Raw genomic sequence first — 16,004 nt, forward strand, 5'->3', positions numbered from 1 at the left:
CACCAAATATCATATTAAAATGTATTGTTATCATATGTACTATACCACCATATTACATAAACTAAACTAAACTGTTTTTTTAACAGAGAAATATCAGCCTACCAAAAAATAATTTCCAATATTTTTTATTAGTGTTGCACCGATATCGATACCAGTATTGGGCAGGGCCCCGATACTGCACTAAAATGGTGGTATCGGTATTGGCGAGTATCGACAAATAGGGCACCGATACCATTTTAAGAGCTAAAAGTTTATTCAACTATTGTGACCCATTCCAGGTAGGCAATAAAAAGTTCTACTGGATTCACTTTTTATTAGTCTTTTTCCTGCTTCAAAAAGATAGACAGCAGCTTGACAAAAACATGATGGAAATTATGCAGTTCTTCATATTTATACATACACATCAATTTCAAACGGATAGTATTGGTATCGGCCAATACTGCACAACCAGGTATCGTTATCGGGGCCAAAATAAATGGCATTGGTGCAACTCTAAATAAAACCCCAAAGATCCTATTAAAATTATATATGTCAATATTGGTACTATACCACCATATAACAAAAAACTAAACCGTTTTTTTTACAGAGAAATATTAGCTTACTAAAAAATAATTTCCGATATTTTACATCAGTATTTGTGAAGGCTGTTTTTGCAGATGACAGATGAACTTACTGGAAGGCATCTCTGTAGACCCAAAAGAAAATGACCAGGACTGCGACTGGATTGGACTCTTTGGATTAAAAGAAACGCAAGCACACAAACATCCCTCCAAGCTTTCTCAGTAACTCCCTCCTTTCCATTGCCAGACATTCAATATACATCTGCAGGAACTATCATCTTTATGACAACAAATCCCTGGACTGCTGGAAGCTATTCTGTGGACTTTTTCACAACCACAAGAAGTCAATCCATCACACAGACAAGCAACTCTCTCAGGACGTTTTTGGACTGCTAAAGAACTTTGATTTTCTTCGACGAATGTTTGTGCATAAAAGCAATTTGTATTGTTTTTTACTCTACATATTAAAAAAGACAGAAACCTTAGTTCGATTGATTTGTGATTAATCTGGTCAATTCAGTTTTCTTTTTACTTAAAACTTGGTTAATATATTTTTTCTGTAAATAACGGAAATACATTTTTGAATATTCATCATAATAAAGGTTTAAAAATGAAACACCATCAGTTCCTTAAAGCTTTTCAGGAAAGGGAAACATAAAGAGCCCTAAAATATCACGGTAGCTGCTGCACTGTGTTAGGACTCTTTGACAAACAAGTCTCATACATCAGGATTCTGGGAGCTTCATATAAAAATGCAAACGCCAAATGTACTTCTGTAATTTGTAAAGACAAGAGCTCGTTGACGGCCCATCCACTTGGGTCCCTGACGAACAAAACCACTGCTAACTGGAAACAATTTAAACTCCTGATTATTTCCAAGACTTTGGGGTTGGAGGTTTCTGAAAGGTATTTTTTCCGTGATCTGAAACAAGAACAATTCAGTTTGCACAGACTGCCAATCTAGGTACCTTAGCAGGACCCTTAGCCCTAGATGAAACCCCAGGTGCTGCATTCTGCCCACTGCTTCCATAGGGATGGGTTTAATCGAAAAGTTATATTTTGTTGTAATGACTAAAACTGATTACGGTACCCTTCTGATCAATAGCCTATATCAGTGGTAGGTAACATGGGTCCTCTAGTGCCACTGTCCTGCAGCTTTTGCACATATCCCTTCTCAACATATCCAAAACAAATAATAAACTTATAAACATGCCAAATAGGTCATTTGGATTTTTGTTTCAGGTGTGTTGAAACAGAAATGCATGCAAAGGTTGCAGAATATTGGTACCCGTGGACCTACGTTGCCTACCCCTGGTCTGCAGGAAAACATAGGAGAAGTGGAATATCTGGTGCTATTTTCTGCTTGGATGTCTTACTTAAAGTGAACAATTCATTCTGTTCTCTACAAGAAAGTCCTGAATTAGGAAGCCCTGATCATAAACAATCTCATGACCTTAGGCTCTTGGTTACGCATGATAACTATCTAGTTCGACACTGAACGGGTCAAAAGCTAAATAAAGCTGCTTGACTCGCACAGTCCAATCCATTTGGGATGCTTTGGAATGACTTAAATCACGCTCTTCAGGCTAAAAAAACCTTCCAATGCACCTAATGAAAACAACCCTGCAAACAAGAAACATTTTCATCTCCACTCTCACTGTATTCTTGCTCGTTCTGAAAGATTGCTGCAAAGGATGAGAAATCAGAATTAGTAAAAGCTTTATTGTTCGGGGCAGCTTCCCACATAAGGTCAGGTTGGTTTGGATACCTTTAATTGAGAGCTTTAAATCTTATTTTGGGAATTGAAATTTGTATTTTTTCCACTTATCTTTCTTTGGATATCTAATTTGTCTCATGATCCAAAACATTGAAGTTAAACAAGTCTTTGGCAGGAGTATTGTTTATGCCTAACATGACCATGGCTACTTTCCTTATGGAAGAAATTGGTGGGATCCATCTGTACTGTTGGATCGACATGTTCAAAAACCCCATCTTAATGTTTTCTCCTTTTCAACTCATCAATCTCTGTTCATTATTTTATAAACTATTTGCTCTTCAGAAAGCTCCACCATGGGCTAATGTAAACAACTTCCTTGTTGGTGTTATTATGCATCACTTAAGGTTTAAAAGCTGCAGATGCATGTTCAGATATGATCTAATCTGGCTGTATAAAGCGTTTTCCTTGAGAATGAAATCTAGTAAAACATTTCTAGGAGTCAGTTTGATCATTCAGAGTGATGCATTATTGGATGTAAGTATCTGGTACAGTACAAGCTTGACCATAAAATGGATGACGGAGAATCTTCATAGACATGTTGCAAGGAATAAACTAAGAATAGCAGCATGCCTCTCTGTGTTCGTGCCAAAGTCAGACTTATAAAACCGAAGGCACAGACAGTTACTATCTTCCCTGTTTGGTTTAGCAGCCTGTAAACGTCCCTTACACCACTACAGCATGTGGGAATGTTCATTTCATCACTATAAAGGAATGATGAAATGAGGTCTCACACCCCGTGGGGAAACATTTACTCCGATTTAGATCAGGATCTTTGGAAAACAGGAATGGTGGAAGGCCTGGTCTGTTTATCATCCCTGAGATACGTAAGTGCCAAACCAGACATGTTCTGGGAACGGCTCAGTGTGTTTGGAGGACTGGTCCAAAGGGGTGAATCTCTACTAAAATCTTCATGTGAATAAGTAAAAAGTCTTCAGATATATATTTTTTCCAGGCCAGCCAAAGGAAGCCGAGTATTAGGATTTTAACAAAACCAAGTATTCTAATTAATATTTATCTAACATGATAATTTATCCAACATTTACATTAACTAGACCAAATAAAATGTTAGAAATGGCGTGATTTTTTTATTCTTATTTGTGGTTTGTTTTTCAACTGAACATCACTGTAGGATTTTTTTTATGCATGTCAGTAAGCCAAAAAAACAGGGTAAATTCTGAGCCACTGCAGTTTTGCCCAGAAAATGAAACTCCAGTTGATTTTTTTGTGTGCTTGCCACGACCCAGTTGACAAAAAAATGCACAGGAACCCATCAGTCAGAACATGTTATTTGGTTTTTGAATTCCTTGTTTACCATCCTGCACATTTAAGGTAGAAATTATCCTTACACAACTCAGGTTTATGCAACAAAAATCATCAGTATTGGTAGTTCCCGATTTAATCCGCAGATTGGATCAGTGGACATAAGGTGCAGCAGTGAAGGATCACCAGTAGCCACTTCTATAAAATGCTTTCCTTCATCTCCAGTTAGGATTTTACTTAACATTATTTTGCTCTACAAAAGACCAACTCAATACTGCAACTCAAAAATGCTAATTTGCATTTGTATTTAGCCCTCCTGAGTCAATGCTTTGTTACTTTGCCTACTGCTGCATTTCCAGTTGCAGATGGTTTTGGATACAGGTGCTGGTCATAAAATTAGAATATCATGAAAAAGTAGATTGATTTCAGTAATTCCATTTAAAAAGTGAAACTTGTATATTATATTCATACATTACATACAAACTCATATATTTCAGATGTTTATTTTGTTTAATTTTGATGATTACAAATGACAACAAATGAAAATCTCAAATTCATCATATCAGAAAATTTGAATATTACTGAAGACCAATAAAAACAAAGGATTTATAGAAATGTTGGCCAACTGAAAAGTATGAACATGAAAAGTATGAGCATGTACAGCACTCAGTATTTAGTTGGGCCTCCTTTGGCCTGTATTACTGCAGCAATGCGGCGTGGCATGGAGTCGATCAGTCTGTGGCACTGCTCAGGTGTTATGATAGCCCAGGTTGCTCTAATAGTGGCTTTTAGCTCTTCTGAATTGTTGGGTCTGGTGTATTGCATCTTCTTCTTCACAATACCCCATAGATTTTCTATGGGGTTAAGGTCAGGAGAGTTTGCTGGCCAATTAAGAACAGGGATACCATGGTCCTTCAACCAGGTACTGGTAGCTTTGGCACTGTGTGCAGGTGCCAAGTCCTGTTGGAAAATGAAATCTGCATCTCCAAAAAGTTGGTCAGCTGCAGGAAGCATGAAGTGCTCTAAAACTTTCTGGTATGTGGCTGCGTTGACCCTGGACCTCAGAAAACACAATGGACCAACACCAGCAGATGACATGGCACCCCAAACCATCACTGACTGTGGAAACTTTACACTGGACTTCAAGCAACGTGGATGAAGTGCCTCTCTTCTTTTCCTCCAGACTCTGGGACCTTGATTTCCAAAGGAAATGCAAAATTTACTTTCATCAGAGAACATGACTTTGGACCACTCACCAGCAGTCCAGTCCTGTTTCTCTTTAGACGCTTCTGACGCTGTCTGTGATTCAAGAGTGGCTTGACACAAGGAATGCGACAGCAGAAACCCATGTCTTTCATACGTCTGTGTGTGGTGGTTCTTGAAGCACTCACTCCAGCTGCAGTCCACTCTTTGTGAATCTCCCCCACATTTTTGAAGGGGTTTTGTTTCACAATCCTCTCCAGGGTGCGGTTATCTCTCTTGCTTGTACACTTTTTTCGACCACATCTTTTCCTTCCCTTCGCCTCTCTATTAATGTGCTTGGACACTGAGCTCTGTGAACAGCCAGCCTCTTTAGCGATGACCTTTTGTGTCTTGCCCTCCTTGTGCAAGGTGTCGATGGTCGTCTTTTGGACAACTGTCAAGTCAGCAGTCTTCCCCATGATTGTGTAGCCTATACAGGTGCTGGTCATAAAATTAGAATATCATGAAAAAGTAGATTGATTTCAGTAATTCCATTTAAAAAGTGAAACTTGTATATTACATTCATACATTACATACAAACTCATATATTTCAGATGTTTATTTTGTTTAATTTTGATGATTACAAATGACAACAAATGAAAATCTCAAATTCATCATATCAGAAAATTAGAATATTGTGAAAAGGTTCAAAATTGATGGCCCCTGGTGCCACACTCTAATCAGCTAATTAACTCAAACCACCTGCAAAAGCCTTTAAATGGTCTTTCAGTCTAGTTCTATAGGCTACACAATCATGGGGAAGACTGCTGACTTGACAGTTGTCCAAAAGACGACCATCGACACCTTGCACAAGGAGGGCAAGACACAAAAGGTCATCGCTAAAGAGGCTGGCTGTTCACAGAGCTCAGTGTCCAAGCACATTAATAGAGAGGCGAAGGGAAGGAAAAGATGTGGTCGAAAAAAGTGTACAAGCAAGAGAGATAACCGCACCCTGGAGAGGATTGTGAAACAAAACCCATTCAAAAATGTGGGGGAGATTCACAAAGAGTGGACTGCAGCTGGAGTGAGTGCTTCAAGAACCACCACACACAGACGTATGAAAGACATGGGTTTCTGCTGTCGCATTCCTTGTGTCAAGCCACTCTTGAACCACAGACAGCGTCAGAAGCGTCTTGCCTGGGCTAAAGAGAAACAGGACTGGACTGCTGGTGAGTGGTCCAAAGTCATTTTCTCTGATGAAAGTAAATTTTGCATTTCCTTTGGAAATCAAGGTCCCAGAGTCTGGAGGAAAAGAAGAGAGGCACTTCATCCACGTTGCTTGAAGTCCAGTGTAAAGTTTCCACAGTCAGTGATGGTTTGGGGTGCCATGTCATCTGCTGGTGTTGGTCCATTGTGTTTTCTGAGGTCCAGGGTCAACGCAGCCACATACCAGGAAGTTTTAGAGCACTTCATGCTTCCTGCAGCTGACCAACTTTTTGGAGATGCAGATTTCATTTTCCAACAGGACTTGGCACCTGCACACAGTGCCAAAGCTACCAGTACCTGGTTGAAGGACCATGGTATCCCTGTTCTTAATTGGCCAGCAAACTCTCCTGACCTTAACCCCATAGAAAATCTATGGGGTATTGTGAAGAAGAAGATGCAATACACCAGACCCAACAATTCAGAAGAGCTAAAAGCCACTATTAGAGCAACCTGGGCTATCATAACACCTGAGCAGTGCCACAGACTGATCGACTCCATGCCACGCCGCATTGCTGCAGTAATACAGGCCAAAGGAGGCCCAACTAAATACTGAGTGCTGTACATGCTCATACTTTTCATGTTCATACTTTTCAGTTGGCCAACATTTCTATAAATCCTTTGTTTTTATTGGTCTTCAGTAATATTCAAATTTTCTGATATGATGAATTTGAGATTTTCATTTGTTGTCATTTGTAATCATCAAAATTAAACAAAATAAACATCTGAAATATATGAGTTTGTATGTAATGTATGAATATAATATACAAGTTTCACTTTTTAAATGGAATTACTGAAATCAATCTACTTTTTCATGATATTCTAATTTTATGACCAGCACCTGTAGAACTAGACTGAAAGACCATTTAAAGGCTTTTGCAGGTGGTTTGAGTTAATTAGCTGATTAGAGTGTGGCACCAGGGGCCATCAATTTTGAACCTTTTCACAATATTCTAATTTTCTGATATGATGAATTTGAGATTTTCATTTGTTGTCATTTGTAATCATCAAAATTAAACAAAATAAACATCTGAAATATATGAGTTTGTATGTAATGTATGAATATAATATACAAGTTTCACTTTTTAAATGGAATTACTGAAATCAATCTACTTTTTCATGATATTCTAATTTTATGACCAGCACCTGTATATCTAAACCAACTTTGGATTCCTAACTACCTCAAGCTCAGTCAGACTGGATGGATTGCATTAGTACATTATTCTTAAAACCCAAGTTTTTCAGTTGGTTTAGGCCTAAAGCTTTGACTTGGGCATTCTTACAAATTAATATGTTTTGGACGTTTATTCAGGGTCGTTCTTGATCCGAATCTTACTCAGACTAGACTGCTGCCACAGAAGTGTATACCCAGCTCATGATGCCACCACCGCCATATCTTCCAACAGAAAAGCTTTATGCAGGGTGATGTGCAGTGTTGTAGCTTAAGGTATGGGGGCCAAAAAATATATAATTTAGTCTCATCTGAGTAGAAATTTTAACAAATGCCAAATAAGACTTGTAGTTTTCTTTCAACAGTGACTTTCTCATGTCATTCTTTTATAGAGCCTCAATTTTTGAATGCCCAAGCAAATAGTTGTCAACATATCCTCCACCTTTGCAGCTGCTCTATTGTTAACATGGCCCCCTTTGACACCTATCTGGTTGATGTTTTCATTGTACAGCTGGGAAGGTTTGCATGATCTATTGTTTTTATAACCAAACCTTTATTTAAACATTCTTAATGAAGAACTTCTCAGATCTCAGCAGAACAGCTGCAACTTATATTGCTTTTAAATCACACACATGTCTGCAACATTTAGCAATAGTTAGCTTTGAAATGCAATGGGTTGCACTGGATGTTTTTTAAGGGCATTAGAGTAAAGAGATGTTTAATAAAAGCACACCATACTATTGTAACCTCTTCTCTCTACCTAATAATGTTTGTAGCGTGAAAAAACTATATATAAAGCTTAAAGGGTGTGAACAGGGGTGGAGCTAGATGGGGGGCCAGGGGTGGCCATGGCCACCCTTGGCCTACCATTTTTCCCCCCTCCAATACAGATGGTGGCAACAGTAATACTCTCAAGTGGAATATTCCAAAAGGAATTTTTGTGTGGTTAATTATACACATAAATATATTAACAATAAAGATGATAAGTACAGAATTCATGCTCTTTTCAGAACTTGATTCTGTGTTATATGGGGATAAAGAGAAAATGATGTGTCTCTGCAAGCCATCTAAGAGTCTTCAGTGAAATCAAAGATAAAATAACAATTTTAATAAAAACTTATCAAATAATCAATTTATGTATATATTAGTGCTTGCAAATATCAATTTTACGCAGAATATGTATGATAAAAGTAGGTAAGTAATGACAATGGAAGAGACTTACGCCCCAGAACTCAAAACTATGCCTTTTATCTAGAAATTACAGAGTTTAAATATATGCGTCTATTTGTTGGCAAAGGCTATATAGTTTGTCTTTATTTCGAAAATATGGATGTTTTTCTCATTTATTTTCCTGTTGGAACAGTGTAGATTGACCCTGCGGTTGTGGTGCCTATCCGCTTTCGGCCACCCCTCAGTGTACATTGGTTATTGCCTGGCCACCTTTATAAAAAATTTCTGGCTACGCTCCTGGGTGTGAAATACATTGGAAATGTTAATGCCAGGATAAACATCTGTTTAAATTCAGGATAATTAATGATAATGAATAATGGAATTTTACTCAAGTAGGAGTAGCAATACTTTACAGGTATATTACTCAAGTTAAAGTACAAAATACGGTACAGTAAAACTAATAAAAGTGTTTTTGTTTTCAAAATGCTACTTAAGTTAATGTAATAGAGTAAATGCTACTAGTTACTACCCACCTCTGGATTTCCCACATGTGATAACGATTTTACAATGAGGAGGAGAAGGACTGATAACAGATGGGGCTGTATTTAAAAATCGAAGAATGAGACAGTGGGAGAGAGCTGACATATCGGCAAGCAGCCCTCTAATAATCTTTTCCAGGATGATGTATTCCTCTGTTTCCTCAGGTCTCTATATTCACCTGTTGTTGGTGCCTCAGCTCATGCTTCAGGAGCTGCTTCTGATATGTCTCTAGCGCCACCTACAGATGAAAAGATTTATTGTTTCCAAAATTAGAGTAAGCAAGATTAAGGGTAAGTGACATTTAATTGCACCCCAAATGAAGCCTTGTAGAACAAACTCCTCTTTTAACCCGATATTACAGAAAACTGCCAGAAACCAGAAGTGAATTATTAGGTCATAAAGCAGGTACATTTTCTAAAACATCTGGTTAAATCAACCCAGAACTGTTTACCAGACTCCATGGCCGTCTCATGAAAAATAAGACCAATAAGACCCAAACCTTATGGTGTTCTGAGGAGGAGATTAAATAGATCATCAGTAAGAATAAATGAATAGATTTGATGGGGTTTTGTTACACACTTTTACCAGAGGTTTCAATAAGGTTCATAGGAACTACATTTAGCCTCATTGCTTCAAATAATCTCTAATGGGCTCTTAAGTTACAGTTTGCCTGAAGAGAATGACCCAGTATTTGGATCTCCTGTGTTTTCAGTTGTACACTGTTAGCTGGTCACTTACAGAAAACTCCACACTTTAAAAAAATATCTAGAAATAAGTAAAAATTTCTTAAATTAAAGGTATTTACCATTAATTTGATAAACAATGTGATTTTCCAATGGAATGAGTATGTTTACTCTTAAAATAGGATAATTAGATAATATGCACTTGAAATAAGACAATTATTATTATTTTTTTATGGACTTAATAAAAATTGTTCCATGTGCAAAGTGTCTCTCTTACCTCCTCATTTCAATAAAAATGCACTTATTTTATGAAATAATTTCTTATTTAGATTTCAATTTTTCAGTTCTGTCATTAAAATGAAGGTCAGTCATCTCCTTTGCTCTGGTTATCTCCTCTTCCAAGTTCAAGGTGTCCTTATTATAAAGCTCCATCAGGTTAATGAGATCCTGCACTAAAACATCCTACCTGTAAAACCAGAAGTGTAATCACTAACTGAACAAGGGCTTCTCAACATGTAAAGATGATGGGAATAAAATACCTTTATCTTTTCTTCTTTTAGGCAGGAGTCTCAAACTGGTTCCAGAAAGGGCTGTGTAGCAGGTTTTCTTTCCAACCAAGCAATAACACACCAGACTCCATTCATCTCATCAAGTAATCATGTTAAGGTCAAGCTAAACAAGGTCAACAACACTCTGGCGACCTTCAATACAAACTCCATGAGACTGTTGCAAACCACCATTGAGGCCAATTTTGACTACACTCTCCATCAAATGTGGAAAATACCAAGAAGATGCTCTGCCCCCCTTGCTGCTCTTCATAGGCTTGAACATTCTCATGGATCCTCCTTACGGAGTCCTCCTGACTCTGAAATGGGGCCACTATCAGCCACCTCCTTCACATAGATGACATCAAGCTGTATGCTAAGAGTTAGCAAGACATTAACCCACTGATTGACATCACCAGCATCTACAGAAGGGACATCAGAATGCCATTTGGGTTGGATGGTGACAAGGAGAGGGAAGGTAATCCACACAAAGGGAGTCACACTCCCAGAACGAAGAATAGCAGATGTAGAAGTACCTTGAAATACCACAGGTGAATGACAACCACAAGGAAAGCCGCAAAAGCCAAATACCTGCAATGGGTAAGGCAAGTTCTGAGAAGTCAGCTCAGTGGTAAGAACAAGGTCTGGTCAGGTGACTGCTATATGCCTTGTCAATAATCAAGGAAATTCTGGCAACTGAGAATAAAACATGAAAGCAACTCACCATGCATGGTCGCTGTCACACCAAATCCAGTATCCACAGGCTATACACTAAGCACATAGGGAGGCAGGGCCTGTAGACCATCATAGCAACCATTGAAGATGAAACATCCAAGCTCTAAGAATACATTATGAAGATGGCCCCAAGGGATGAAACATTGAAGAAACCGTAATGGGAGAAAAAATAGCACTACACGGGATGTACTTGGCAGAACAGGAGCAGGTCAGAGCACCAGAGCACTAGATACCCAGATCTATTATACCAGGGAAGATCTCAGACTATGCGAAGAGGCCCCATAAACAATCCAGCATCTCACAGCAGGGTGTAAGATACTAAACATCAGCTCTGGGTAATACACATATTTCTAAATGTTTAGAAACTGTTTATTTCAAAATCTTCAGGTTGTTTCACATTTTCCTCAGTGTCTGCTGAGCCCTTTAAGTGAATGTGCCTTCAGTGAGAGATGAGGGGAAGCTAAAGAAAATATTACTTTAGACAGGGTCATGTGAAAATGTAACACGTTTCAGAGATATAGTTAGTTACAGCTGACAATCGGTGAGCAGAAATTAATTTAATCGCAAAGTTCGGTACTGTGCAAGGCAATTAATTGTTTCAGGATTGGTTAAAATTTTGTATTATCTTTTATGTTAGGCCAACATGGAGGATAAGTATAAAAATATAAAGGCTTAAAGAATCTAATTTTTTAGTGTTTTTTATGGTTGCAACTCTCTTCTAAAAAAGTAGCCAACATGTCCATTTAATGCTGTTAGTGTCAGGCTACTTTAAATGAAAGAGCATTGAAGATTTTATGAATACCGTACATATTAACAATTTATAATTTAAGCAGAGTATTGGCAGATAATTTAAATTTTAGTAACAATCTACAAAAGTGGACTCAAACGTTTTAAGACATTTTCATTGTGAAATAAGATGTTTTTTTTTTTTTTTTAATTAAGTGTTTTTTTTACTATTAAACATCTGAGGTTAAAACATAAACATTCGGATGTGTTTTGTAATAATGGTACTTTACCAGATAATACAAACCTTTATCCCTTCTTATCCCCAAGACACATAGTTGTTTAAAAAAAATTGTACTTTTGAAACGATTGTTTTCTATATATCAGTCCCACTTCCCTTATTTATTTCTTTATTTTTTCTGCTCTATTTCAGGTTTATTTTCACAGAGACGGTTACCATTTTATGGGTTTTGTCGCCCCCTAGTGGGGCTATTGTGTTGCACAGGTAGATCATTGGCTGTATGTATTTCAGCTGTTTTATGTGTTGTTTGAATTTATTCAAGATAAAATCAACATATGAATTAAAACACCACTGTTAATGATACTGTTATTCTTGCAGGCATCATTAATCCTGGATTGTCTAATAAAAATATCCGCTTCTTAATCAGCGTCTTCCATTTTTCCTTTACTTTTAGTGATTTTTAAATTCTTAACAAATAAAAACAACAAAAAATTAAACATGGCATCACCAAATAATTTTTCAAAAGGCTTTTAAGTTGTTATATTGTTTTTTGTTATGTAATTTATAATAATTACCATAAGAAAGATAAGGATAAAGATAAGATTAAGGGTAAGTGACATTCAATAGCACCCCAAATTAAGCCTTAAAAACAAACTCCTCTCTTAACCCGATATTTCAGAAAATTGCCAGAAACCAGAAGTGAATTAGGTCATAAAGCAGGTAAATTTTCTAAAACAACCCAGAAACTGTTTACCAGATTCCATGGCTGTCTCATGCAAAATAAGACCAAATAAGACCGAAACCTTATGGCGTACAGAGGAGGATATTAAATAATTTCTTAGTTTATTAAAGAACTACAGCAAGAATCACTGAATGGATTTGATGGGTTGGGAAGTTACAGTTTGCCTGAAGAGAATGACCCAGTATTTGGATCTCCAGTGTTTTCAGAATTAACTCGTGATTTGAGGGTGAGTAAATTTTAGATGTAGAAAAATTCTGCTGTTGGCATTTCTTTGAGCAGAATTTTGTTATAAAAAGATTTCCCCTCGTTTACATTTAATACCAAGCAGACGCCTTACATTGTATTAATGTTGGTTCTTAGTTGGGTATAGGTATCAAAGTTGCATCAACATTGGACAACCTAAAGCCAACATTAATACAGCATCAAAAGCTAACATCCGTTAAAGGTAAAGATTTTTGCATCAATGTAACATTGTCAATTTGTTGGTTGCAAGTTCTGTTGGCTAGTAACCAATATCCAATGTCTGATCAATGCTGAGTGGTAATGTTCACTTGAGAAATGATTGAACATTCACAGTTGTCAAAGAATGTTTTTTATTTGCACAATATATTTTCAAATATTTCTCATAAAGCAGGTCTTCACAAAAAATAATCTTGTAACTGGAGCTTTAACTAAATGTGGTATAAAACAAAAACAGATGCTGTGTAAATGACACTGATTTCAAATGTTTTTTCAGTTATTAAGGTTGGCTGCGCAGGAACAGCCACAAGAATATATTTTCAAAGTGAGCGGTGCATTGCCCTATCCTTCAGCCTGGCCCATCAGTCCTGTCAGGGTAGCAGGCAGTGCCATAACTCATAGCAGATACACTGACAGAACCCGTAGATTAGGATGATGATGAGGCTGGCAGGCACCAGGCTCACCAACAACACCCCAACTGTGGTCCTTTGCATAATGAGCAGGTAAACACCCATTGGCAGCGAACTAAAGTACAAGAGCCCCAGCATCCACAATAGAACCCTGGCCGAAGTCTGGCAGAACAGAGCTGTGCAGTTCCACATGGTCCATGTGTGAGAGCTGGATGGCAAAGACTCCTGACCGGGTGGGTTCTGGTTCCCTCTGCAAGCACTGCCAAGAAGATTCTGGGTGGGTATGGAGACTGGTGGAGGCTCCATGATAGTGATGACTACAAAGTTAGGAGAGCTTCTGATGGTGGAGTAGGGGAGGGTGGAGGAAGGGTTGGCTCCCATCAGTGAGTTCAGGCGCCTGGGGCTGAGGAGCAGCTCTGCCGTGGAGTCCTGGTTGATCAGGAGGTTTCTCTGATTCCTGCTTTGGAGAGTGAGCTTTGCCACCAGGTTGCAGTCATCAGGGAGATTGTTCACAGCCTCCCCAACGACTCTGGTGACATAACGACAGAACGGACACACCAGGGAGTTCGAGGGTGACTCATCCAGGTCCAGGATCTTAAGGAGGCATTTGGAGCAAAGATGATGACAGCACTGAAGCACTTTTGGCCTGCAGCTCTCCAGATTGTATGCAGTATAGCAGATCTTACACTCCATGTCATCAGAACCCACTACATCCATGTAGGGACAGGCATCGCTAAAATCCTCAAGGTTCTTCAGCTCAAGCATGGTGATACTTTCAGACTCTGTCCTGGTTGGGGTCAAGCGCTCCTACCTAAATTTCTGATCAATGTTCTGCAGTAAAAGACAAAGCCAGCTTTCTATAGAAAGATACAAGTTTCCACTTCACAGAAGGTGTAGAGTCCATAATATCTGTCTGACCGGGCTTCACCTCAAGCTTTGTTCTCTGTTACCTTTTTTTAAAATGTGAGCAAGAAGTTTTCTTCAAAGCTCCTCAGAAGCTGAGGTGATTGTGCCTAGGTTGAGGGAACCAAATCCTTTCATGCGCTGTAGGAGAAAAAGAAAGGGAAGGCGAGAAAGGACGCTGACAGAAAGAGAGCTAGAGAGAGATGAAGGGATAACTGTTAACACAGCAAACAGAGGCGATCGGACAACAAAGCAGAGCCTGTGCAGACCGGAGCTGGAATTTTCGAGTCAGATCTTTTGTTGCTCAGGGAAATTCGGTCCAATTAGTTACTGATGCACACACAGAAGCACACAAAAAGAAAGTATATTTAATCCCTGCAGCGCTATGATAACAGGGGGTCGCAAGAAAACAGGAATCACAATGATTCGTTTGTTGGTTTAAAAATGTCATAATAACTACACAGTGTTTTTGCAAGATTGTCTGTCAGGTCTCAGGTTCAAATCTGGCCTTAGGCTTTTTGTATAGACGTTAGATGTTTCCCTTTTATGTACAAAAGCCTGTATTTAAAGGCTTGTTTAGCCTTCTGCCAATATGTTAGGCTGGAAACATGTTTGACCCCACTTCTTTCTTGTTTATCACCCGGGGAGGATGAAAACAAGATAATAGATTTCTTTTGTTCAGATGTTACTTGTTCCTTCACAATTAGATAATCAGACAGTAGGGAGGAGGGTGACATCTATTAATACTGAAGTAGCAGAGGGGGAACTTTCCTTACACCATCAGGATGTCCTGCAGCAAAACTCTCTGAGGGATGTTGGCAGCTCGTGATGTTGCTATGGAAACATGCAAAAATAAAGCCCTCTTTTATATACTGTTGAACATATTTCATATCTAGTTAATGTGCGTAATTTTTCCTTTTATCTAAAGTGAAAGCAGCATTTTTAGTCTGATAAGTTGAATTTGCCAGGGAACTGGGTTAACAGACTCTGTATGATAGTAATTACATTGTTTACTTTGGAATATTTGGAAAGATGGATTAAAAATCTAAAGAAGAGCTAATTCACTGTTAGAGCTGCAAACAAAGCCCTCCAGACCTTCTAAATAAACACCTATTTTCAGTTATTTATACAGAAAACTGAATATAGAAGCTGCAAGTTGGTTATGATTTTCTGCAATGCTTCTGTGCATCCCCACTCTGTCAGATTAGTATCAGCAGTTAGTGATGTAGCTTCTCCTCGGCCGAAGCCTCCTTTTATCTTAAATGCATTATTGAATGTTGCCTTTATGTCTTTTAAAAAACAATCACAAAGCCCTCCATAATAATGCATGAAGCCAGAAATAAACTCACTTTTCCTGGAGCAAGAGAGACTAAAGCAGACGTACACATGTTCATTCAAAGTATTAAGTGGGGTAGAGAAAATTGATGGATGGTCATTCTACAGCTGCAGTGAATGAGCAACTGTGACATCATCATGTTTGTTCCACACAAATCTTTAGTTTCCATTTAGACTTAGAAAGGAAAATTATCAAATTTTTCATTAAACTTGAGAGCAACTTTACATGCCTGATTGATGTAACTGAAAAGGCTGTGAGCTCTCTTTGAAAGCTGTTCTTTGGGGCCCCCTGCTGCCCTTGAGGC

At 38.3% G+C, this 16,004-nt stretch overlaps 1 protein-coding gene across 1 annotated transcript; it reads right to left on the bottom strand.

The window, feature by feature from the left end:
- Positions 1-13,195: 13,195 nt before the first annotated feature.
- rnf182 (ring finger protein 182) lies at positions 13,196-14,580 on the bottom strand. Its single transcript, XM_038286174.1, has one exon. The coding sequence runs from the start codon at positions 14,224-14,226 to the stop codon at positions 13,423-13,425; it is 804 nt and encodes a 267-aa protein (XP_038142102.1). The 5' UTR covers positions 14,227-14,580; the 3' UTR covers positions 13,196-13,422.
- Between the last annotated feature and the right edge of the window lie 1,424 nt (positions 14,581-16,004).

This window comes from Cyprinodon tularosa, unplaced genomic scaffold (assembly GCF_016077235.1).
Source record: "Cyprinodon tularosa strain WSP-4 unplaced genomic scaffold, ASM1607723v1 ctg221, whole genome shotgun sequence".
Taxonomy (NCBI): Eukaryota; Metazoa; Chordata; class Actinopteri; order Cyprinodontiformes; family Cyprinodontidae; genus Cyprinodon; species Cyprinodon tularosa.

Coding starts and splice junctions, on each gene's coding strand:
- rnf182 (XM_038286174.1), bottom strand. CDS start 14,226: ATGCTTGAGCTGAAGAACCTTGAGGATTTTAGCGATGCCTGTCCCTAC.